This window comes from Merops nubicus, unplaced genomic scaffold (assembly GCF_000691845.1).
Source record: "Merops nubicus isolate BGI_N331 unplaced genomic scaffold, ASM69184v1 scaffold1063, whole genome shotgun sequence".
NCBI lineage: Eukaryota > Metazoa > Chordata > Aves > Coraciiformes > Meropidae > Merops > Merops nubicus.
Genome location: NW_008600726.1, coordinates 108,426 through 130,336, shown reverse-complemented (window position 1 = coordinate 130,336; position 21,911 = coordinate 108,426). Strand labels below are relative to the sequence as shown.

The following is a 21,911-nucleotide window of genomic DNA, read 5'->3' as shown; positions in this document are numbered from 1 at the left end:
CCTCTCTTTCCCTTGTAAATGTTACAAAGTGGTGCAGATGCAGCCCTGTGTTAGCCTGCAGTGATACTGCACATTGACTTTTCACCTTTCCCTTTGTCTTCTGTCTCTTAGTCAGTTTTTGATCCAATTCACCTGTTTTATTTATCACAGTACGAACAAGAGCATTTTCTTCTATTTTTCTGACATCTGTCTGTAATCACAAATGTATTCAACTCTTGCAGCAGCTTTGTATTTTAATTCTTTTGTGTGAAACATTAAAAAAAAAAAAAAAAACAAACCAACTCCACAAAACACAATACCTCTACAAAACTTCTGGAGAGCACACTTCAGCCTTTTGCTGTCTATTCATGTGAAGCATACATCTAAACAAGAGGTACTAAATATGCTTTTAGCTACGTGCTATGCAGCCTACAGCCCTAAGAGCATGGATCTGCGTGACTGATCAGCCACAGAGACATGGTGGGAGGTTGTCTGAAGGTGTTTAAGTGCCAGTATGTGTACTTATTGCTAGTCATTGTCTCCTGTTTCATCTTCCTTGGGATGCTCATGAACTTGGCATGCTCCCTGAACCTATTTGATAGCATCTAAATGTTCTGCTCCCCTTTAGCCCACAGCTCCAAATGCTCCTGACATGCTTCTCCTTCCCTTGGACTGTACAGGCAGCATAAACCAAGTACTGTGGATCTTTGAGGCTTTCAGAGCCTCTTCTTAGTGCATGGGAGTCGTCTAGCAGAGGGCTTGATTGATATTTTTAGTGTTTTTTTTTCTCAAAGAGGGAAAAAGCTGTACTGTTAAAATTGGAGATGTTTTCTGTCCTATGGTGACTGCTAAGCCCTGGCTGGGAAATTGCTTCTTGTCACAAGCATGGGGGGGAAGCATTGACAGGAGCCTACCAGAGACACTCGAGCTTAAGGAGACCAATTTCCTCCCAACAGCTTGCTGTAGTTTTTCTACAACCTCCTCCCAGCCCCTCCATACCTCCTGTAGGATAGCTCATGCCCAGAATTCAGGGCTGTAGTTACCCTAAAGTCACACGTTAGCCAACGCTGTCTATAAGAGTCTCAAAAAAAACCAGTTGTGCCCTTGATCTCTGCAGCCTCTACCCACCCAACCATCCTCACAATTGACTCCTCCTGTCCCTTTTTTAACTGAAGTTTTGAAAATGTCCTCCCAGACCTTTATGGGGTGAGATGGCAGGAGAGGGCTGAGCCAGGCGTTGAGTGCTCAGGGGAAGAGGGGAGGGAAGGATGGGAAGCAAGAAAGGAGAGGAAAGCACCCGGGAGCCTGGGAAGTCCAGCAGAAGGGCTGGCAACAGCAAATGCCAGGGGACGGTAGAAGAGAGCCAGATGCCCTGTCATGGTGTGAGCAACAGGAGAGTAACTGATTATTATAATTATTTGCAACCCCTTTTAGCAGGGAAGAGCTAACCGGCGGTGCCATTTATTCCCCAGCATTCTTCCCTAATAATACCCTTAACACAGCCTGTTCCATTGCTTTTGCGAGGCATGTTTTTCATCTTCAAACTCAATTTCATTTATTAGAGGCTTCAGCATATGTGACAGTGTGTGCACACAGCAAGTGCAGCAAGGATTCATTTTAATTATTCTGTATTACCAGGAGGCACAGAGCATTTGTGCTGGTGGGCAAAAGGGCTAGGAGGGGGTGTTATCTATTTTGTTTCTGTGTCACGTACCACAACTGTAAGGTGACAGGGCTTTCTGAATTGCATTTTAAATATGGAATTGGGACATTTAGTGGCTGTCAGTGCTTTGTGCCAGCCACAGTGCAGGGAGAAAGTCTCCAGCCAGCAAGCACCCGTGTGGCTGCAATAAATAGTCTGAGATAACAGACACCTCTCTGAAGTTTTTGTTAGAAAGTCAGCCAGAGGACTCTTCCCTGGGCAGTGACTAATGATATTTGAACGCTGCTCTTTATGAAAGTGTGATAACATATAGTTTTTTTCTCAACATGGAATGAATTTGTTCTAAGACAAGTCAAAATATTATTTCAGTTGAGTCTTAGAAGGAAGAAGAGAAGCTGGATGCAGAAACTGTGTTTTCTAAGCTGACTCTCCAACCGTTTTTATTTTTCTGAACTGGAAAATTTTCCTTTGCTTTGCACAGGAATGAGGAGAATTTTTACCTTGCAGTTCTATGTAGCCCAATGGCTTTCTGCCCAGTGTTGTGTTGTAGGTGTGGAAATCATAAACTGGACATTAAAAAAAAAAAAAAAAACTTTTTGTTTGTTTGTTTGGGTTTTTTGGGGTTTTTTTTTGTTTGTTTTTTGAGGAAGTTTGCTTTTTTTTTTAACTTAACAGGTTGAGCCATTGTGAACATTCACTCTGTTAGAACTGTGCAGAATGTAGCAATCCAGAAAGCTGAAAGATATTGATAAATTGGAAAAAGTGTAGAAAGAAACAGCAGAATTTATGAGAAGCTTGAGGAACTGACTTTGGAAGGAAGACACTGCAAGAGTAGACTATAGGAATTTGTGTAATTTCTCACTACTTTTGTACAGCAACTTTAAAACTAGGCTCAAAGTTGTGGGCTTTGAGCAGTGTAGGAGGCAGAGCACAGACTTGCAGGAGACAGAGAAACTCGTGGTGTTATGGGAGGAAAAAAGAGGTGATATATTTACATCTGGCTAACACTGTTGCAAAAGTAAGCTCTAAGGGACCACTGATGATTTGGGTTGTTACCATGCTGCTTGATGTTCCTGGAAAGCCAGGAGCTGTGAGGATATTGGAGAGACTGAGTTACTCTGCGCTGATGTAAATGTAACTGGGAGCTGGATTAGTGAATGTCATTTCCTGGGCTGTGTTTTGTATAAGATCCCTTTGCTGATGATGGGGAAGAGCAGACACAATATACTTCACTCTACAGCCACGGAGTTTTGGTGTCTGGGCTCCATGTCGCAGCTAAAGACAACCATAAGAAAATAATGATGTAATGTGTACAACTGTGCTGAGTAATATTTGTTATCAACCCTTTCCAGAAAGCAAGTAAGAGAATTCATTAGAGGAGTATTTGTTCTTTGGTGTTCCAGGTGTGTTAATGTCAATACCAAGTAAGATGTGATCCATAGTCAATGGAGATAAACCTCTACTATCTTCTGTCTAACCTGTGCAAGTACTAGCTGCAGTTAGGTTCTACTTTGTCATACTCTGTACACAGCAAGGGGTGTGGGTTTGGGCTAAATCTGTCACTGGTGCTTTAGCCAGTCTGGCTGAAGTAGTTGCCATCATCATTATTTGACAGCAATGGAGTAAATAATGTGTGACCAGCCAGAAACTGATACAAAGCTCTCGAAATCCCTGTAGAAAATTTCCTAAAAGGCATTGTATACGCTGTACCTGTGGCATCAACATTTTAGAAATGTAGAAAAAACAATTAGAATTTCCTTTGGAAAGAATGGTATGGTGCATAATGATTATGAACACACACATATGTGTACAAACATAATTGTTTTGGCTTGATTTTACTTTAAATATTTTTTAAAAAATAAAATCTTATACAGAATTATAGAATGGTTTGAGTTGGAAAGGACCTGAAAGATTCCAGTCCCCCCCTGACATAGTCAGGGACATCTCCCACTAGACCAAGTTGCACAAGGCCCCACCCAACCTGGCTTTGAACACATCCAGTGATGGAGCATCCACAGCTTCCCTGGGCAACCTGTGCCAGTGACTCGTCAATCTCATAGTGAAGAACTTCTTCCTTACATCTAATCTATGTCTAATGTGGTCTTCTAAGACAATGAAAAAGTCATGTTTTCAGGTGATATTATGCAGTTTGAGCAATCTATGTGTCAGAGAGAAAACCCTACTTTAAAGGAAAAAGGAGTTTTATGTTCTTTGTCCATGTTAGAATTAACTGATGGAAAGCTGAGGCCATGGGTTAATATGATGCCAAAGGGCCTTGCTCTTAAAAGCAAGAGTGATGACTGTTTGCTTCTTAAAGACCTCTGATTGCCCAGCATGCTTGATCAAAATCCAAACCAGCTTGCTTTGAATGACAAATTGATTGTTGTGCGCATTTTTGGTAATACAGCAATTTGTCTCCTTGGGTACAATACTCTAATCCCCACTTCATTTATCAGTGGGGAATCAGCCATTCAGCTCTTCCTCAGGCTGAGAGGTTTGGCATGGTAGCTCTGTCACTGTTGTGTAGCTGCAGACTCTGTGGTGAAGATACCCCCTCCCAGCAGCACCTACACACCAGTTCCTCAGTTTCATAGGGAGTTTCATTCAGGAGTTTCATGGTGTCCCTTGGAACCTGCTGTATTGATTGTTTTAGAAATGTTTAAGTCAACAACAAACAATAGAATTTTGTCTGTTCTTGAGTTTTTAAATTTCTTGTTTGCACACACAGTCTCCTTTTCCTCCTTACTTCTGTGCTCTGAATTTGTTCTCATCTTCCAGTTTGACTGATATGGAGTGTTGGTTAGGTCTTCAATCAGCACTGTGCTCCAGAGTTTCAATCATCCCTCAAAGTGGTCAGCACACAGTGATAGATCTATGGTCCTCCTGGTCTTATCATTTGTAGTGTGAAAAGCTGCAATTCCCAGGGACTAGTGCATGTCTGTGAAGTTCAGGGTACCCTGTGTGTTGATACCATTTCTTAACATAGTGCAGAACCTTTGCAGTTGTTTGGCTGTGTCTTATCTCATGCTGATGCCATATTTCTTGCACGTTTCTGACAGGGGGGTTGGACTTGATCTCCAGAGGTCCCTTCCAACCCCTAACGTTCTGTGATTCTGTGATTATTCTGTACCCCAGAGTCTGATGGGTTTGTGTTGCTCGCTCTCTGGTTCCCAAATAAGATACACCTGTCCTGAGAAAAGCAGAAGTCTTTCCAGCAGAAGTGGAGGTTGAGAGGTGGTGGAAGATATGGTATCCTTCACCCTTCTGTGGTGAAGATCCTTAAGCAATTAAGCATATTGAACACCTGGGTGTTGCTGTCAGTCAAGACGTTTCCATAGAAAGCCCATGTGTAAGACAAAGTGGAAATGTGTACAGTCTGAGCAGGATATATGCTAGGATAACTTGTGAACACCATCACATGCCCTCGTAACCACAAGCTCATGGACAGTAATTCCCTCCTGGCATGCAGCAGGGCAGAGCTTTTCCACTGCTCACAGCTTACTGGGAAAGCCACAGCACATCTGTTCGGTGGCTTGAGCCATTGAGCATTCTTTGCATAGCCTGCCTGGATAAGCTGTCACTCTTGATTTTTAAAACATTTCACAACAGAGGGTTAGCTTAGAATGGAGAACCTCTTCTGAGCATCATCTGCAGAGGCCCCTTCTGCTCACAAACACATGCTGCATAAGGCTGCCACCATCATGCCTTATGTCAACAGGGGATCACATCCTCTCTGCTGCAGCAAAGTACACTGGATTAGCTACTCTCCATCAGTCAGCTGCTGGCCTCTATTTTGCATTTATTACGTTTCTAGATCAATGCTTTTACCTATTCCATGCCTCCATTCAAATTTTAGAGATGCTTCTTGGAACATCTCCTTTTCTTCAGACTCTTTCTGGAAAACTGATTTTGCTTATCCTTTTGAGAAAAGTTGACCTCCTGCTCTGTTTCTCTGAACGTTCGGCTTTGTTGGCTAGGGATGGAAGAGGGAGCGTGTACACAAAGGCTCTCATTAGCCTGGGGATGCTAATTTCCTTAAGCCTCGTTGATAGTCAACCAGGGAATGATCTAGAGCACTTAAATTTAGCTTGCTCTGCTGAGTCTCTCTCGAGACAACTCTGTCTCTCTCCGTTGCCATTACAGATGACTACATTGATAAATATTTGTCTTTATAAACAATTCCTTGTTTGTATGATATTTAACAGGGTGCATTTTTCTGTTTCTTTTGCTTTATATTGTGTGTTTTCTATGCTAAGCAGAATCAACCAGACTGGGGGAGAAGGCTCCTTTGTTAGTATTATTACATTTTGACTTATATCTGGTTTCGTTTTCAACCTCTGAGTGAGGATTTTTTTATCACAAACTTCAATTAATATGCATCTAATCAATGTAGAGTCTAAAAGTTCTGGACAAGCTTATGGTTTTGTTTCACTACATTGTGCTATACTGAATTCAGGAACAATATTTTCAGTTTCATCTCTCATTTATTGTCCCAACTGAATATGCTGGTTGATGATATTTGTGAACACCCAGAATATACTTGTTAAAAAGCCATTTCTCTATTTCTGTTGCAGTGAACTATTTCATAAAAAATGGTACAGATGATGTGTTACTGTGTGGCAATAGCTCTGATGCTGGGTAAGTGCATTAAAAATATTTTCACTTCTGTTTTGTTTCTTTTTTTTTTTTTTAATTTTGCTGTTTCCCTTCAGTTCTGTCTACTTCTCACCAGCACGAAGTAGATATTTCAACTTCTTTGTGTCAGTCATAATAGGAGAGAAGATAATGATGATATTGTACATAGTAATACAATTTTCTGAACTGCAGGGAAGAAAAGTGTGTGTGTCACTTATTCAGGTCTAAAATCTTTAAAGGCCTTATTACAGTTCTTCTTCAATACATTTAAATTTCTCAGTTAAAAAAATCATGAAAACTAAGTTACACTTTGTCTGGGTGTAGTGTATTTTAGAGGAAATGGAATAGGAACGGAAGCAAAAGCTGGAGGGATTTAAACTGATGATGAATTCTTGGCTTTTGGCAAAGGAAGATAAACAAATCAACAAATGCTAATCCCCAAAATAACATGCTTTGGAGGTGGGAAGGTACTCGGTGTCGAGTTGTGATCTACATTTATACATGATATGTTTATAGACTACGCAAGTTTCATTTTCTCATAGTATAGAGAGTGAAGAGATCCAGAATAATTCCTGTGGTATCCTAATTTACTCTGCATAAAGGACTTTATTCATATCCCTACCATCTGTAGATGCTAATGGTTCCTCCGGCATCCAGTCCTCAAGGTCTAAGTGCATTGTCTGAGAATGTGATGCTTTTTTTACAAGTTCTTATGATCTTCGTGAAAATGGAAGAGTTCAGATGGTATGGAGAGAGATGGGGTCTTGTGTAGGAGAGGAGATTATAAGCCATGCAAAGACTGTAGGCTGTTAGGAGTTGTAGGAAAAAGAAGAAAAGACTTTAGCATGGTGGGATAGATGAGCTTTTGATCTAAATAAGTGAGACAATGTGAACTAGGCAGAAAAATGACCTAGGTCAAGTGAAGGGAGGAGGTGAGATGATCTACTTTTGGAAGGAGATGTTTTGAGTTGGAAAAAATAAGTTGGAAGACTAAAAAAAAGGGTTTTAAGTAGGAGGAACTTAATGGGAAAAGAGGCCTGTGTGCATAGGGAGACAGCAGGAAGATGAAAGGAAGATAAAATCCAAACTTGCTTGTGGACAGGAGGACAAGAAAAGCTATAGAGTCCTGTAAAAAAAAACACCTTTCTTTCTGCTGACACTGTCTTTATCTGTATGTTCATAAGAATATGGGAAAGCTGAAGAGCCAACCTTTCCTCTGCATGTCTTGTGTGCCTGATGTGCATTGGAAGCCTAATTTAGACTGTAAGCTCCTTGGGCAGAGGGCCACGCTTTCCTCTTTGTCCCATGGAAGATACAATGTCAGCATTCATTAATTAAGTATTTTGTTGACTGTAATACATTGCATTTATCCAGGCTCAGGCTGGCCTCCAAGACTATTGAGATGTTTCCCGGGGATCCCAGGATTTGGCAATCTACCTATGCTGGTGGACTTCAGCCTCTGCTCGGCAATAGCCAAAAATATCAGGGAAAAAATGTTCTGCACAGAAACAATATTTTGCCCATCACAGAATATTATACACTGTTCTCTCTGATGACCTGAACCGTGGTGGTGGCTGGCTGCTAAGGTCATGAGCACTGTTGAAAGGGTTGATTAGATGACAGGTAGTTTGTGAGGCAGAGTTTAGGCACTACTGCTTTGGAAGTGTTCAAATGGAGTGAAGTTAAATACCAATCCAATACCCATGGAGTATTTATTTATTAGCCTGTATGGATTTAAGGGTTGGGTTCTAGCAAGGCATGTTAGCAAAACCACCTTTATTTCCTTACCTAGAAAGTCAATATACTGCAATGTGTCAGCAAAAAGCCATGACAGGAGAAAACCTCCAATGGAGACACTATGCCCATGAGAGTCACTGCTGGAAACAGGCAGTGGAGAACCTCCAGCTTTCATGTCTAAGAGGAGGGAAATGCCATTCGCACACCTAGAGTTCTTGTGCTTGTTTGGGTAAATACATCAAAACTATCAGTGTTTGTGCCGTTAAGGGAAACCCACTTTCTGTTTATGCATCAGTTCCTTCTTCTTCAGCCTCTTGCTGTTTTAGTTAATTATTTAAAATCACTGGGCAAGATTTGATTTAAAATGCCTAAAAATGGGGAATATCTATTCCTACTCATACTGTTGGTTTTTTTTTAGCTCAGGACTAGCAAGTGTTGTCTCATCTGTATACTTTGCACAGAATTCCTGCCAGTCATCCACTCCTGTTGTTTAAAGACATGAAGATAATTAGGAATATGATCCTTAGCCCTCAGAGGATTTGCAAAATCATGTATTCCTACCTGTTAGGATAGAAAGACCATCATGTACAGGCTGATGTATCTAACAGAGTGGATTTCTTTTCTCTTACCCTTCAATGGTGAAAGCCAAGAGCAACTGCATTGAATAGTAAAATACAAAATCCAAATGTGTGGGACCTTTTGGGACAGGTTGCACCACAGGATCAGGGAATGTGAGTTAAGAGTGAGCGGATGCATCAGTTTGTGGTTCCTCCATCTTTCAGTAATTAAATTAATGACAAGGGAGGAGGTTTAAGTTGGGAACCCATCAAGGCACCAGTCAAGTGGGGTAGGGAAGAAAACTGGCAAGGCCAGATCTGAGTTCATAGCATTTGTGGAGCTTTCTTCTGCTCTCACTTTGGAGATTGAATTTATTAGCCTCTGGGGTATGCTGAGGACCAAAGGGAAATGCAGGGAATGGCACTGCCATGTGTGCACTCCTGGAGGGTGGTGTTGTTAGAGTGAGGGATATCTGGGTTGTAGCTGGGATATTAAATCTCGAGGTAATTGACAAAGCCATTTTAGTGCATTTTTAAAAGCATGTTAATGACACTTTGAGGTTTGGCTGGTTGATGTTATTACAGAAGAGTAAAAAAAAAAAAGTCTAAATAAATGTACTATGGCAATTATTAGGTGATGAGACTCAGATGGTCTGAGGTAAGAGTGTGTAGTGATGGAGACTGCAACCTGAGCTGGAGTAGCAAGCCAAAATCAGCAGGGAAATGATCTTCAGTGGATGCTATATCACAGACAACCTAATTATCTCCAAGGTGGGGGTTTTATTACATTACTAGGAGAGACTGTTTTCTGAACAAGCACCCAAACTGCTAATAAAGAAGGAGGTAATGGATGTAGCTAATATTGATTCTAGTTCAGATAGGATTTGAACAGATGTATGTCACTCAGCTGCAGCAAAAATGTCTGTAGTACTTTAACTGGCAGATGGAAGAAAAAACATTTATTTATGTTTTTAGGTATGCCCAGGCATCGTCAAGAAGCCACTTTAAAATCGTGCTATAAAGACATGTTAGGAATGTTGGGGAGATGTTGTTTCTTAGCTGCACGAGGAGTAACCTGTCTGTGGGATTTCCCATGTGATGCCTCAAAAACATCTTTCAAGATACCTGAAAATTGATTTTTCTTCATTTAATCAAATAGAACTTTTGTGTTGTTTTTCATTTTGTTTATCCAAATACATTTTTCCCCTTGATGTACTGCAAGGATTTGCTTTGTATTTGCAAGGAACAAATTGTCCAGTGGAAACAACAAGTAACGTTTGGAGAAGAGAGAAAATCAAATGATTGTAATCAAAGATGTTCCTTGGCTCAGAGTGAACACTGGTGACACGTGCTTGGTATTTCACAACAAGCACATTCAGAGCATTACTTTAATGGAATAATCCTCTGCTCTGAGGTGTGTGTCACAGACTGGTCAGACACTGGAAGCAGTGCTAACAGCAAAGTTCTTTCAACAACAATGACAAAAAAGCAGTGTATTTTCAGAAATATTAGTGTTTCTAGGTGTGTTTTGGGGTTAAACTTGGTTATTCTTTTGAATCTTGCTGCACTGAGATTTATCCAAGTTGGTTCTCTTTGCAATTTCACCTTCTTTTGTTTGATTTAGTTGAAATACATGGAGAAAGCTCAGATAGCCTGATTTTCAAAAGGATTATAAATGCTATAAATTTGCTTTTCAGTTTAAATCCCAGTCTATAGCTTATCCTATTTTTACCTTGTTTTAGCCCTAAGGAAGGACCAGTAAAGATCCAGTACAAATATTTGGAGGATCTTAGGAGCAGAAGCTGAAAGCTGCTTTAGTCTTTGTGAAATCCAGTGTTGGCATCAAAGGTCTATGCTTTGCAAAGGCTGGAGAATAGCAGGTGACAAAAAGCAGCACCATATGCTATCTGTAATCAGGCATCATGGACCTTTCGATGGCATCCACCCTGCTGTGTGAAAATGGTCTTTGAGGGCAAAATTACCACATCTCTGCAGAGGAGTATTTATGGTGATCGTGCCAAAGGGAAGGCGTGTATTTAGATGCAATGCTTTAGGGTGTGCTCAGGGACCTACTGCAAGCACAAACCATAGCACTCAGTGCCTGACCCTAGGCAATGGGACATGGCCAACAGCAGGCAAGAAATGAGGGAGCCTCCAAGGGCACTGCTCTCAGGAGACACAGTCCTGGTCCCACCTTCAGATCCAACGAGACATCCTGCTAGGGCACATCAGCAGCAAGCATCTCCCTGCTGTGAGCATCAGAGCAACCCTCCCAGCGAGTGGGCTGGAGGAACTGTTTCAGGTCAGGCCACATCAGCATGCTCCGTGCTGCCCATGCACTTGCAGCTTACTCCTTCTGCATGACTACTAGCCATTCATTCTGATGAGATGACCAGCACTGCAGAGTCCCATGCTTCTCCACAGAGTAAAGACTTACGGGGGCTGCAGCAGCTTGAAATTATCTGTCCATGAAAAAGGAAGATACATTTCAGCTCTGAAGTATTTCCACTTTTATCCTGTTGTAATTTTACAGGGTCATTTTTCTGCTGTTCTTAGACTGCTGTTTTTTCTTCCCCTTCTGCCTGAAGGTTTGGAAGAGCAATAGAAACAAGGAAATTTGTCCATTAGGAGAAAAAGAAAGAGACAAGATGCTATCAATGTACTAAGTAAACAAACAGACAAAAAAGAGAAACTTATCTTAGTTCTTTTGACTTTTTCACTTGCAAGTACAACAGGGAGCTGGCTTTTCAGAAAAATGTGCATGTTTTAAGTCAATTGTGTCCCCTTGGATCTCAAGGTCAGACTGCTTAGGGTTTTTTCCCTTTCACATGATATGTCCTGTATAGTCAGCTCATGGGTAGGGATAGTCTGCAAGATCATACTGACAATGAAAGCACATTTGCATTGTGTCTGTACTGATATTCCCCAAAAGACTAGTGAACAGGAAGGAAAAGCAGCCAGTAAAGATACTTCAGGATGCAACAAGAAAGCACCTTCAGCAACTGCATCCTAGTAACTGTTGCTATAGAAACTTTAGCTACCTTTATCCTCACTATGACCTTGATTTTTCTTAACAGGTACATTAAAATAATGTACAGCGTGGGGCAAGATTCTGTATGGTTTGGTAAATTCTGCCCTCACTGAGCTTATTGCACATAAGAGATGGAGGAATGCCCATGTGGTGTGGTGCTCCTCAAAGTTTTTGAGTGACTCCTGACTCTTTCTAAAGTATCTTCAGAAAAAAAAAAAAAAAAATTCCTTTTGTGTTGTGGGCTCTTACTAAGGTAATTAATACCAACACATAAAATTGCACCGAGTGCCTGTTGGCATAGCCAACTTGAATACCAAACCCAACATTTTTCTGGTAGGTTCTGCACACCCGCATACTGTCAGTGTACTCGTTACAGCTCGTACAGTGATGCAGCACTTTGATCTCTCTGAGCTGTAGTAACATTCCTTTGCCTTTATGCATCCTCCATGTGGTGATTTAAAGTCCCTTGCAAAGGCTTATCACACCCCTCAAGGGAGGAGAAGAAACACACAGTGTGTTGAGGAGCAGCGCTGCTGTCAGATGTTTCCACCAATGCTTCTTTGCACAGCCCAGTGCTACAGCTCTCACCCAGCCTTTGGCAGGCACAAAGGCTGGAACGACCTGCGTGTCTGCCAGAAGAACATGTCAAACAGCATGCTCTCCCACAGCTCTTAGTCCCCTGACTACAAGCAAACATGCCCAGTAACACGACCCCAGCTGTGCTGGAAACTGGGGAACTGCACCAGAGAATAATGGACCCAGTCAGGTCTTTTATTCTGTGGCTGACACTGCTGCAGCTCTGAGTTGCTTGAACTTAAATCTGTATTATTATTATCATTATTATTATTATTACTTGTTTTCTTAATATAAGAAAACCCCAGACTGATGCCATGTCATGTCAGATACTGAACATATAGGGTGAGAAGAGCCCCTTGGCTTGGAGGGTTTGCATTTCAGAGATGCAGTCCATGAGTAAGAGGGATGAAGATGGTCCTCAGATGCCTAATTTGTACATATACACTCCCAAGGAGTGACAGGAATGGGTGAAGTCAGGAGAAACAACCAGTTACAGGTGATGTCTGGACTAACCAACTTTGTCAGGCAGGTCATGGTCTGGCAGTGTGTGTTTAACTTGTTCCATGAATGGGATACTGGGGGGCCTTAACATGTGCCTCGTGGGACTGGTGTGCTCCTAACCCTCACCAAATTCAGCCTGCTGGGGTGCAGCTGGCTAGCAGGAAGGAAAGGCAGGAAAGGCTGGTGGAGTGGGGATGGGAATACAGTTCTCAAATGCAACTTCTTCAAACATCAACAAAGCGATGGTGTTTTGGAAAGAATGAAGCATGTTGTTTAAACTACCAGAGCTAATAATGTAATTACACCCCAGATTAATAAGCAATATTAATGAATTTATTACAAACCTTCAGGCTGCACAGCATGCCTTAAATGAATTTAACTAGATTCTGATGTAAATTGCTTCCATCTACTCTGTGTTGGTTACAGTGATGGGAGAATGAGGATGGTTTGCTCATGGTGAGAAAGCTTCTCACTTGAGTATGAGAAAAAAAGAGAAAGTGAATATGTCACCTGAAAGATGCTGCAGGGGCCATGGGTATAACTTTAGGTATTATGCAGGCTTAGGGGCAACAATAACAGTCCCCACTCCTAGGGATCACTTGTGTGTTTGGAAGATTCTGTCTCTGGTTAAACAGCAGCAGTAGGGATTAAATCCAAATCCACTCAATTCTTAAGGAGGGGTAATATTACCTCTTAGGCAGAGCTGTAATAAGCTTGTCAGCCACATGAGAGAAGCAGACTTACTGGGGGCTACAGGCTTCATTAAGTACTGATCTACTGTCATGTTTATGATGGCAAATTATTGCCCTGTATTTTGTTTGATGGGTTACACAGATGACCTGGTGCCTGGCCACTGGATTGAGTGAGAAGAAATGAGAGTTTGTTTACCTTGCTGCAGCACAAAGTCTAAAAAAGCCATGCTGCAGAAGGAGGAGTTCCCTGTCTCACTGCTTGCGTGCATGCATGGAGGGCTCTGACGTCTCAGGCTGAAACCAGTGGTTTTCCAGCTGCCTGAGCAAGTAGCTAGTGGGGGAGGTTGAAACTTTTTCCTGTATACAAATCAGTGGCATGCACAGGTCAGTGGGTTCTGTGAGCCCGTGAGTAAGCCTGCTCATGGGCACCTCCTTCCCCTCCTCCATCTTCAGCTCCTGCTAAATGTAGTTCTTAATTCTAAGCTTTCAGTCATCTTCTTTTTTCTTTCTTTCTTTTTTTTTTTTTTATTTCCCTGAAGCATTCAGTTATATTTGCTTGCACTTCCCTCCTTTTGGACTATTGGCACCCCTTGCTTTAAAAAATGCCGTTCAGATTCTCTCTTACCCCTTAGATACCTGGAGTGAGTGCTGCTGCGGGCTCCTAGTCAGACCTATCCAATGTGAAGCATGTTTGTGCAAGTCAGATATTGGCTCTTAGATGGTAATTAATGGGGAATTTTAATTCAGACCCCCTATCCACAGTTAGTCTTTCATATAACAAAACAAGAAAGAGCAAGGGAAGGAAAACGACCTGTGAGTTTCAGGCAGAACAAGCGCCTGGTGATGGCAGTGCGTGGCTTTGGTTGGGGTGCTACTGCCTTTCAGCCCCTTTCTCCTACATGTACAAGTGAGAAAACATGGAAAGTGCAGAGGAAAACACTCAGGTCTGTGACCTAAAGTAGTTCTAAACCTCTCTTTTGTGGCCTGAGGGCTTCAGCACGAATTGGCAGGTTGACGCTGGTTGTGCACATCAACAATCCTTGAAGGCCTTGGGCACTGTCTGTCCTACCAGCTCTTCCTGTCAGGCTTCAAAACCCCACCGTGCTCACGAGGATGATTTCCATTCCTCTGGAATTAGCCATGTGTCAAAGACGTCAGCTCTAAACATTTCAGCTTGGCTTCTGCATTCTTGGGCTTAAGCTGTGACCAAAGCAGGAACACTACAGGGGTCTCACCACAGTATGGTTTAGGTTTTTAACTTTTAGTGTGTCTGTGGTATGCACTTTATCTCCCATTATTGCTTCCTTCATAAACAGTTTGGTGCAGCAATCCATAGTGAGCCTTTGCACCCTGAACCCAATGAAGTGCAGCTTTACCTTACAGATGTCAGAGCTGACAGTAGCAGCTGCTTCATGCTCACTCCTGGTAACCCATGAACAACCCTCCCTGTATTTCCAGGGTCTGAACGTTGCAATCCAGCACGTGGCTGTTTTACAAATATTTTATTGCACAACCCCTTTGGCCTCTATGGTCTGGATCAGCAGGTTGCCTGGATCAAGCTCTTGAGACAGAGCATTTTGTAATTATGCCCCTCAGCTTCAACTCTCTGGCATTCCCGATCTGTGTTATTTAAAACAAAGCTGTTTGTTATGTTCTTTAATTTCCTGTACCAATGCCAGCTTCCAGTGGTGATTACAGATTGATGGGTAGGTAGGTAGACTGATGCTTTTAACTTCTCTGAATCAATGACACTGATTTTATTGTGATCAATTGAACAGCATCCTGTGAGGACCACGTAGAGGATATTTATGTGGCTTGTTGTTGTTGCCCATCCCTGTGCATCAGAGGATAGTGTAATCCTGTGAAACGCTTCCCTGAGGTAAAAGAAGCTAAAGAGTTTGCTGAAAAAAATCCAAAGGGAAAGGCTTAATATTATACTTAGGAGATGCTTCAGCAAAATCTTGAGACCCTTAAAAAAAATTCCCAGAGGAATTGGTGTCAGCTGCAGCATAATATTCTCTTGTGAGAGTCTTACACTTAAATTTCTGTAGAGTCTTGTTCTGGGAAGCAGCATTTTGTTTTCCTCTTAGTGCTTTTGATGTGTTCCCATACCCCATGGGTTACCACTTCTGTTGGCTACGAAAGAGGGTGAGCAAGAATAAGGAGTTGAAAAGTAGGATATTTTGTCTCAAGTGTCTAGTCTCTGTAAGGAGGATGTGAGCTAACATTAATAGCATTTCTGAGGTGGAGTTCATGCTTTTCGTGCTGAATGCACCTCGTTTGAATGCTCTTACACTGAACATAATATTAAAAAGCTATGTACACTCACAGTACTCAGTCAAGCAGACCTTTTCACACCAGCAATCTACTGCTGAGTGCAAAAGGTTTTAGAGACATATAAAGACAGGATAAAAATACCAACTCCATTACAAACAAAATATTTGTCTGAGGTACCGTTGCTCAGTTTGACACTCAGAGGAGTTGCATCTTCTTATCCTAGGGGTTTCCAAGCAGTTGCTCTGAAGCATTTCTGCATTGAAAGAGACTCCCCAGGAAGCAACGTTGGCAGTGGGCCTAAGACTGACTTTGTAGCTTCTAATCTTGTGCTGAGAGGTTCCTATGAAGTACATCGATGTGCAATGCTCCTAATATCCCCTTTCTTTCAGACTCTTTTGTTCAAAATGGTGAAGAGATTAAGATGAAAGTCTCTCTCTTCTTGAAATTAATGGCAAAAGTTCTGTTTTGCCTAAAATTTTTGGCAACTTATTCTAGATGAAACCTAAATTCCAACCAACTGCCTTGCTTAGGCTTAAGTTCACCACTGAAGTTATCACCACCAAGTTTCTCAAAGCTGTATTCAGAAGTTTTAACAAGTAGTAAAACAACATTAAAATATGACTAATGAGACCAACTCAGTGGAGTCACTTGGGACTGGTCTTTTATGGAAGCCTCAGGAAAGGCTGTCTGCCTCTGGATATGGTCACTTAGTGTCCAGCCAAGCACACTGTGCAAGTGCAGTCTTTTTCTTATGGCAAAAGGAATGAGCCTTTCAAAAATTTTTATGTCCTTCTAGACATGTTGTCTTAGCACAAGCAAGTGGAGAGGGTTTCCCTCTCAGGAACCCAAAGAATCCATTTCTCAGAGCTCTTGAACAGTGTCAGCAGCATGTCACAGGCACTGAAAGCTGTCTGCAGCAGCAGATCTAGAGATGGCAGAGAGCGACAGTAGATGCTGCCTTTGGGAGAGAAGAAATTTAGTGAAAAGGCTGCCTCAAAAAAGGACATGGATATGCAAGAGAGGTTCAGTGTGCATCTGCATATTTTAGGGGAAAAAAGCTGTAATTTATGTGTTGTATTGTCTTCTAACTCAATAACGTTACTGTAATTTTTATACAAATGTGGCTTTTACCAGGAAACAATAGGTAGTCAAAGTAGGAAAGATCTAGAAGGAGGCATTTCTAGGCTGGCAGGGAAAAATTAGAAGTGTCTCTCTCTTTCTTTCTTTGTGAGAAATAGTTACTATTGTCTAAATTCTCAACTGATATAAACTAACTTGGCACTACCTAAGGTGACAGAATCACTTATTATATTCTCACATGTGTGTTAAGATTTAATTGATCAAACATCGGCTGTTCTTTTTAATTTTTGTGGCTTTTTTTTCTGAAAACTACTGCAGACAAGGATATGCACACATTTTGCAATGCTTCAGCACTCCTTTTTTCAGCATTCAAAGCAGACTTAAAATTTTGTGCTTGACTAATGATATTACATTAAGCTTCTTAAAGTGTTGTTGAATGTCTAATGTCAGTGGCTGACACCATGGATTTGGATAACTTCAAAACCTATAGCAGTGTATTCTCATCTCTGCATGCAGTACAGGGTTGCAAACCTGTGCTGTAGAGGTTTGATTTATAGCAGTATAAAATTGATATTAAAAAAAAAAATCTTTGCTTTTCACACTGAGACACACTCTGCTTTCTCAGGAGTCAATTTCTTTTTTGGGGTGATGTTTTAAAAATTAAATTGCATTACTTATGTTACTGCTTTGCATTTCAATTTGCAGCAATATACTACTTTGGTAAAAAAATAGCAGTGATTGAAACACTATGGGGTTTTTTTTCTGGGAGAAAAAAGTTAAAAGCTGCACACACTGGGCACACTCTACATGGCTGGTGATGTGTCTAAAATGACTGGATATTTCAATAATCATCCTGTCTGAAGGCAGTTCAGCAAACCTTGATTCCTCCATCTGACAGGCAGAACATCAAGCCCACCATCTGCCAGGACAGAGGGTATTGCTCTGTTACCAAACACTGCCTGGAAGATGGTCTCTCTCTGTGTCCCTGAACTTTGACAAAGTGCTTTCACAATCCATCTTGTTATAACCATCCCTAGTTGTGTCAGAGTTTACACTGAATTGTACTAGGTTTGTCTTCATCTGTAGCATAAGGAGAACAGAGAGCCAGCACTACTGCAAGATCTGCAGAGTTCTACCCCTCCAGAGAGTTAGACGGTTCTCACCTAATATATTCCAAAATACTGCAGGGTTCCACAACACTGGCAACATCCTTGGTCTCAAATTCTCTTCCTATGATACATACAGCAGTAAATCTTCTCATATTGCTCTATGTCTTCAGTTTCTGATGGGGAATATCTTATATTTGGCAAGTGGCTTCTGACAGGCAAGAGGTGTGAGGTCTTTTGACTAATAATATTGCACTGTTCTGGGAGAGAGGATGGCTTGATGACCTGGGATCTCTTCTACCTTGTGTTTAATTTTATGCAATTCAGTACTTACAAAGTACCAGTGAGAGCATTCTTCTCCTCTTCTGGCATATAGGGCTAGAAAATCACTTGTAAAGAACCTCAAAGTTTAATGAGAGCCAGTGAGATTAATGCTGTCTGCATGCCATTTAATACCTGTATCTGCAAGACACACAAGGAGAAGACTTTCCTGGCAGAAACAATGTCATGACCCCAGACTACAGTGCTGTGTGGAACAAAGAGCTGGGTTTCTTAAATTAAAGATTTAATCCTTTCGTGGAGTGAATGTAAGGTCAGCTACAGTAAGCAATTGGGAAGATGCTCAGATGGCACACACTGGTGTCATCCAGCCAGTGTCAGACTACACAACCAGAAAAGTGGGTTCACTATCATGATCACCCACAACTGTAACAGGAGACACCATGTTTATGATCCTTAATTAGGAATAAATGCCAAGAGAAATAATACTTAAGCATTAAAGTCCTGCTTAAGCACCTAATTCTGGTCTAGTCCAAATATCTGAAATGTTAGGTCCTCATTTGCCACTGCAGCTCGAGCTATGGTTAACATTTTCCCATTTATCCTTTCAAAGGGAAAATAAGATTGTAAAGATCTTTGGTATTGTGAAGTCAGCATCTACCTGTATTTTTACCCAGTGAAGGAATTTACCATAGAGGAACTTTCAATATCCTGGAAACCAGTTTCACCACACTGAAGTCATCTATGATGCATCTCATGTATTGCCTTTTGTGTTTTGCAGCACATGTCCTGAGGGATATATATGTCTGAAGGCTGGGGAAAATCCTGACCATGGTTACACAAGCTTTGATACTTTTGGTTGGGCCTTTCTCTCTTTGTTCCGTCTTATGACTCAAGATTGTTGGGAACGTCTTTATCAACAGGTATGAGATTGTTTTATTATTGATAAAAATATAAAATAAACACATCATCTTGTTACAGTGATATATCCAGTAATTAAAAACCAGAAAGAATTGCTTGTTATCAGGCAAACTGTGCTCTGGAGAAGGACCATAGAATCGTAGAATGTTTTGGGTTGGAAGGGACCTCTAAAGGTCACCAACATCTTGCAATAAGCAGGGACATCAGTCGTTATGATTGTTACAATTAATTTTTTTTCTTAGGAGTAGTGATATCAGACGACTTTAGGCTGGGTGTTTGGGTAAAGGGGAGAAAATTGGTACTAAGAGAAAGACACTTTGAATGGGTCATTCAGCTCAATCTAGGTGAAGTTCACCACTTAAGAAAGGTCACCATGTCACTACTTAAAGATGTTTTTGGTGGCTGGTGTAACATGAACCAATCTTTTGAGTCCAGCTCAAAAAGGGACTAGAGAAGCACCAATGTTGTTGGTGTATCTGGTTTTGCAAGGCACAATAATGAACACAGATTCAGCAAATGGCAAGAATATTTGGTACGTTTCAGTTCTCCCTGCTGCAAGGCTTTCATCATGGACACCTAAAAGCCAGAGGCACAAAAAGGGTCAAAGTCAACTTACAGTCACATGTGCAAGGTGGTCTCCTAGTAAATGCTCATTTTAGCATACATTTCCTGAAAGATATCTGAACTCTGAAGAACTACATATGATGGTTTGGTATTAAATTGCATACTCTGTCCATGAAGCCACCAAAGATTTACTTCTGCATCTCAAAATTGTCAAAACTGGAACATGCTTATAAGGATATCAAGGGAGATAGTGATGACAGATACTACTTGGAAGCTTTGCAAAAACATCTTTGCAGGTATTGAGGATTTCACCTTCACATGTAGCCAGTTATACAATTTCATTTCATAAATATGCAGAACAATGAAATTGTAAGATTCTTTAAACAGCTATATTCGTTTACTTGGCACAGAGCTGCATATACAACTGTGGAAGACTGAAACTGTTAAGGCAAATAAGGGTAAAGATCACTCTTCTTTATTAATTGACCTTATAATACCACACAGTGGTTTCTATCACTAGCATCAAGCCATTGACCATGGGACATACCTAATACAAGGTCACCCTGTTACCCTAAACTCCAGTTAAGCCTGTAAAACTGGTGAAGAACCAGGCAATAGAGTCAACAGCACCCAAGGTTTGGTTCTTATCCTGAGGCAGATATCTAAATAACATTCAGATGAGCTGCACCCTATATTCTCCCTGCTGACTGTAAAGGTTCTAGACAGTAGACATCTGAAAGGATGCAACTTGAATTGTGCTTGGGAAGTTCCTGTGCACTGGCCAAAAATAGATTGAGCTGTGTAGGGGGAGCTTTCACTGCAACTGTTTGTAAGGTTTTCTATTCTAAAAGAAAACCAATGGAGATATTTGGTAAAGGAGGAAAGTATTGTTCTTTTAGAAATTAATTTTACCACAAAGCACACGATTTTTGACTATAGTATAAAAATTTGTCAGTGAAAAGATTCTTTTCCTTACATGTGGTTGTCACTTGTCATCAAAGGGATTCTGTTTTAATAGAATTCTGTTAACAGCATCTAATTGATTCTGTTATTAACAAAGGTTGAATTCAATTGTTTTATAAATCTAAGTTTTTTAAGAAAATTACTTTTTTTTATTTTAAAAAACATTGTAAGCAAGTAGTAGTGACTTTACTTTTGTGCTTAAAGACTCTCAGATCTGCTGGGAAGATCTACATGCTTTTTTTTATGCTGGTCATCTTTCTGGGCTCATTTTATCTGGTCAATCTGATTTTGGCTGTTGTGGCCATGGCGTATGAAGAGCAGAACCAAGCCACTATTGCTGAAACAGAGGAGAAGGAACGAAAGTTTCGGGAAGCCATGGAAATGTTAAAGAAAGAGCAGGAGGTCAGTAAACTATATGATGTGATTAGCTGTGGTTAACTTAAACAGATAGAACCTTGAGATTCACATTTTTTTTATTTTACATTTATGTGATAACCAAAGTAAGAGTTTACTTGAAAACGTCTTAATGTTTATTGTTTTAGACAGAGTTATTACAGTTCTTACTAAAAGAAAAATGATGACTTTTCTTGCTAGATTTGGAGCCATTTAGGTTTTCATATTCAGAGTTGTACTGGTTTGACTCATCACATATACCAGCAGAGGAGTTTATACTGGTTGGTATGCAAGACATTTTAATGGTGGTATAACTAGATCAGCATTTGAGCACAAAACAACTATTTTGGTAGCTCAGCCTTAGCCCCAGCTGAACCTTCTTCCACTACCACTTTAACTCATGTTCGTTTCCTCACCGTCTCATTCAAACTGCCATGAATATCCAGCTGTCCAATAATGAAGATAAAGATGGAAGATAAACTGTTTGAAGCATATAGAATTCAATTTCTGAACAAGTAAACAGGCAGATCTTGAGGTTAAGCTTTGCAAATTATTCAAAGGATGTGGAATTAATGTTACATCCTAAGTTTAAACAACACAGGGAGGCCAAGTGGTGGATGTAGCCATATAGCCTTAATAACACTAGTTAAAATTCATGTGGCTTATGTGGGGTAGAAAGCCTTTATTAAACACCTGAAGAGAACATTTTAGGTGCTGTAAACAAGAAGGCAATAAGAAAATTAGTCTGAAATAACATGTAGCAATGTAGTTCAGAGAAATAAATCCTTGATACTCTGTAAAAACTAATATACATAATTTTCTTTTGGGTACGTATAGCTTCAGGGCCTAATCCAAAACCCATTTAAATCCTTGGAAAGAAAATAGAAAATGCAATTCACCCTTGACAAAGTGCTAGTAGAGGCTTATACATCATTTAAGTCCTTTTAAAGATCCTCT

General features: G+C 40.8%; 1 protein-coding gene across 1 annotated transcript in view; it reads left to right on the top strand.

Moving 5' to 3' along the window:
- Positions 1-21,911, top strand: part of LOC103770491 (sodium channel protein type 5 subunit alpha-like) — a gene marked incomplete at its 3' end in the record, with an annotated part of 160,185 nt that overhangs the window by 34,884 nt on the left and 103,390 nt on the right. The window contains exons 7-9 of the mRNA XM_008937751.1: positions 6,217-6,280; positions 18,895-19,036; positions 20,766-20,963. Of these exons, the coding sequence (XP_008935999.1) occupies positions 6,217-6,280; positions 18,895-19,036; positions 20,766-20,963 (404 nt within the window). The remainder of the gene's footprint in view (positions 1-6,216; positions 6,281-18,894; positions 19,037-20,765; positions 20,964-21,911) is intronic.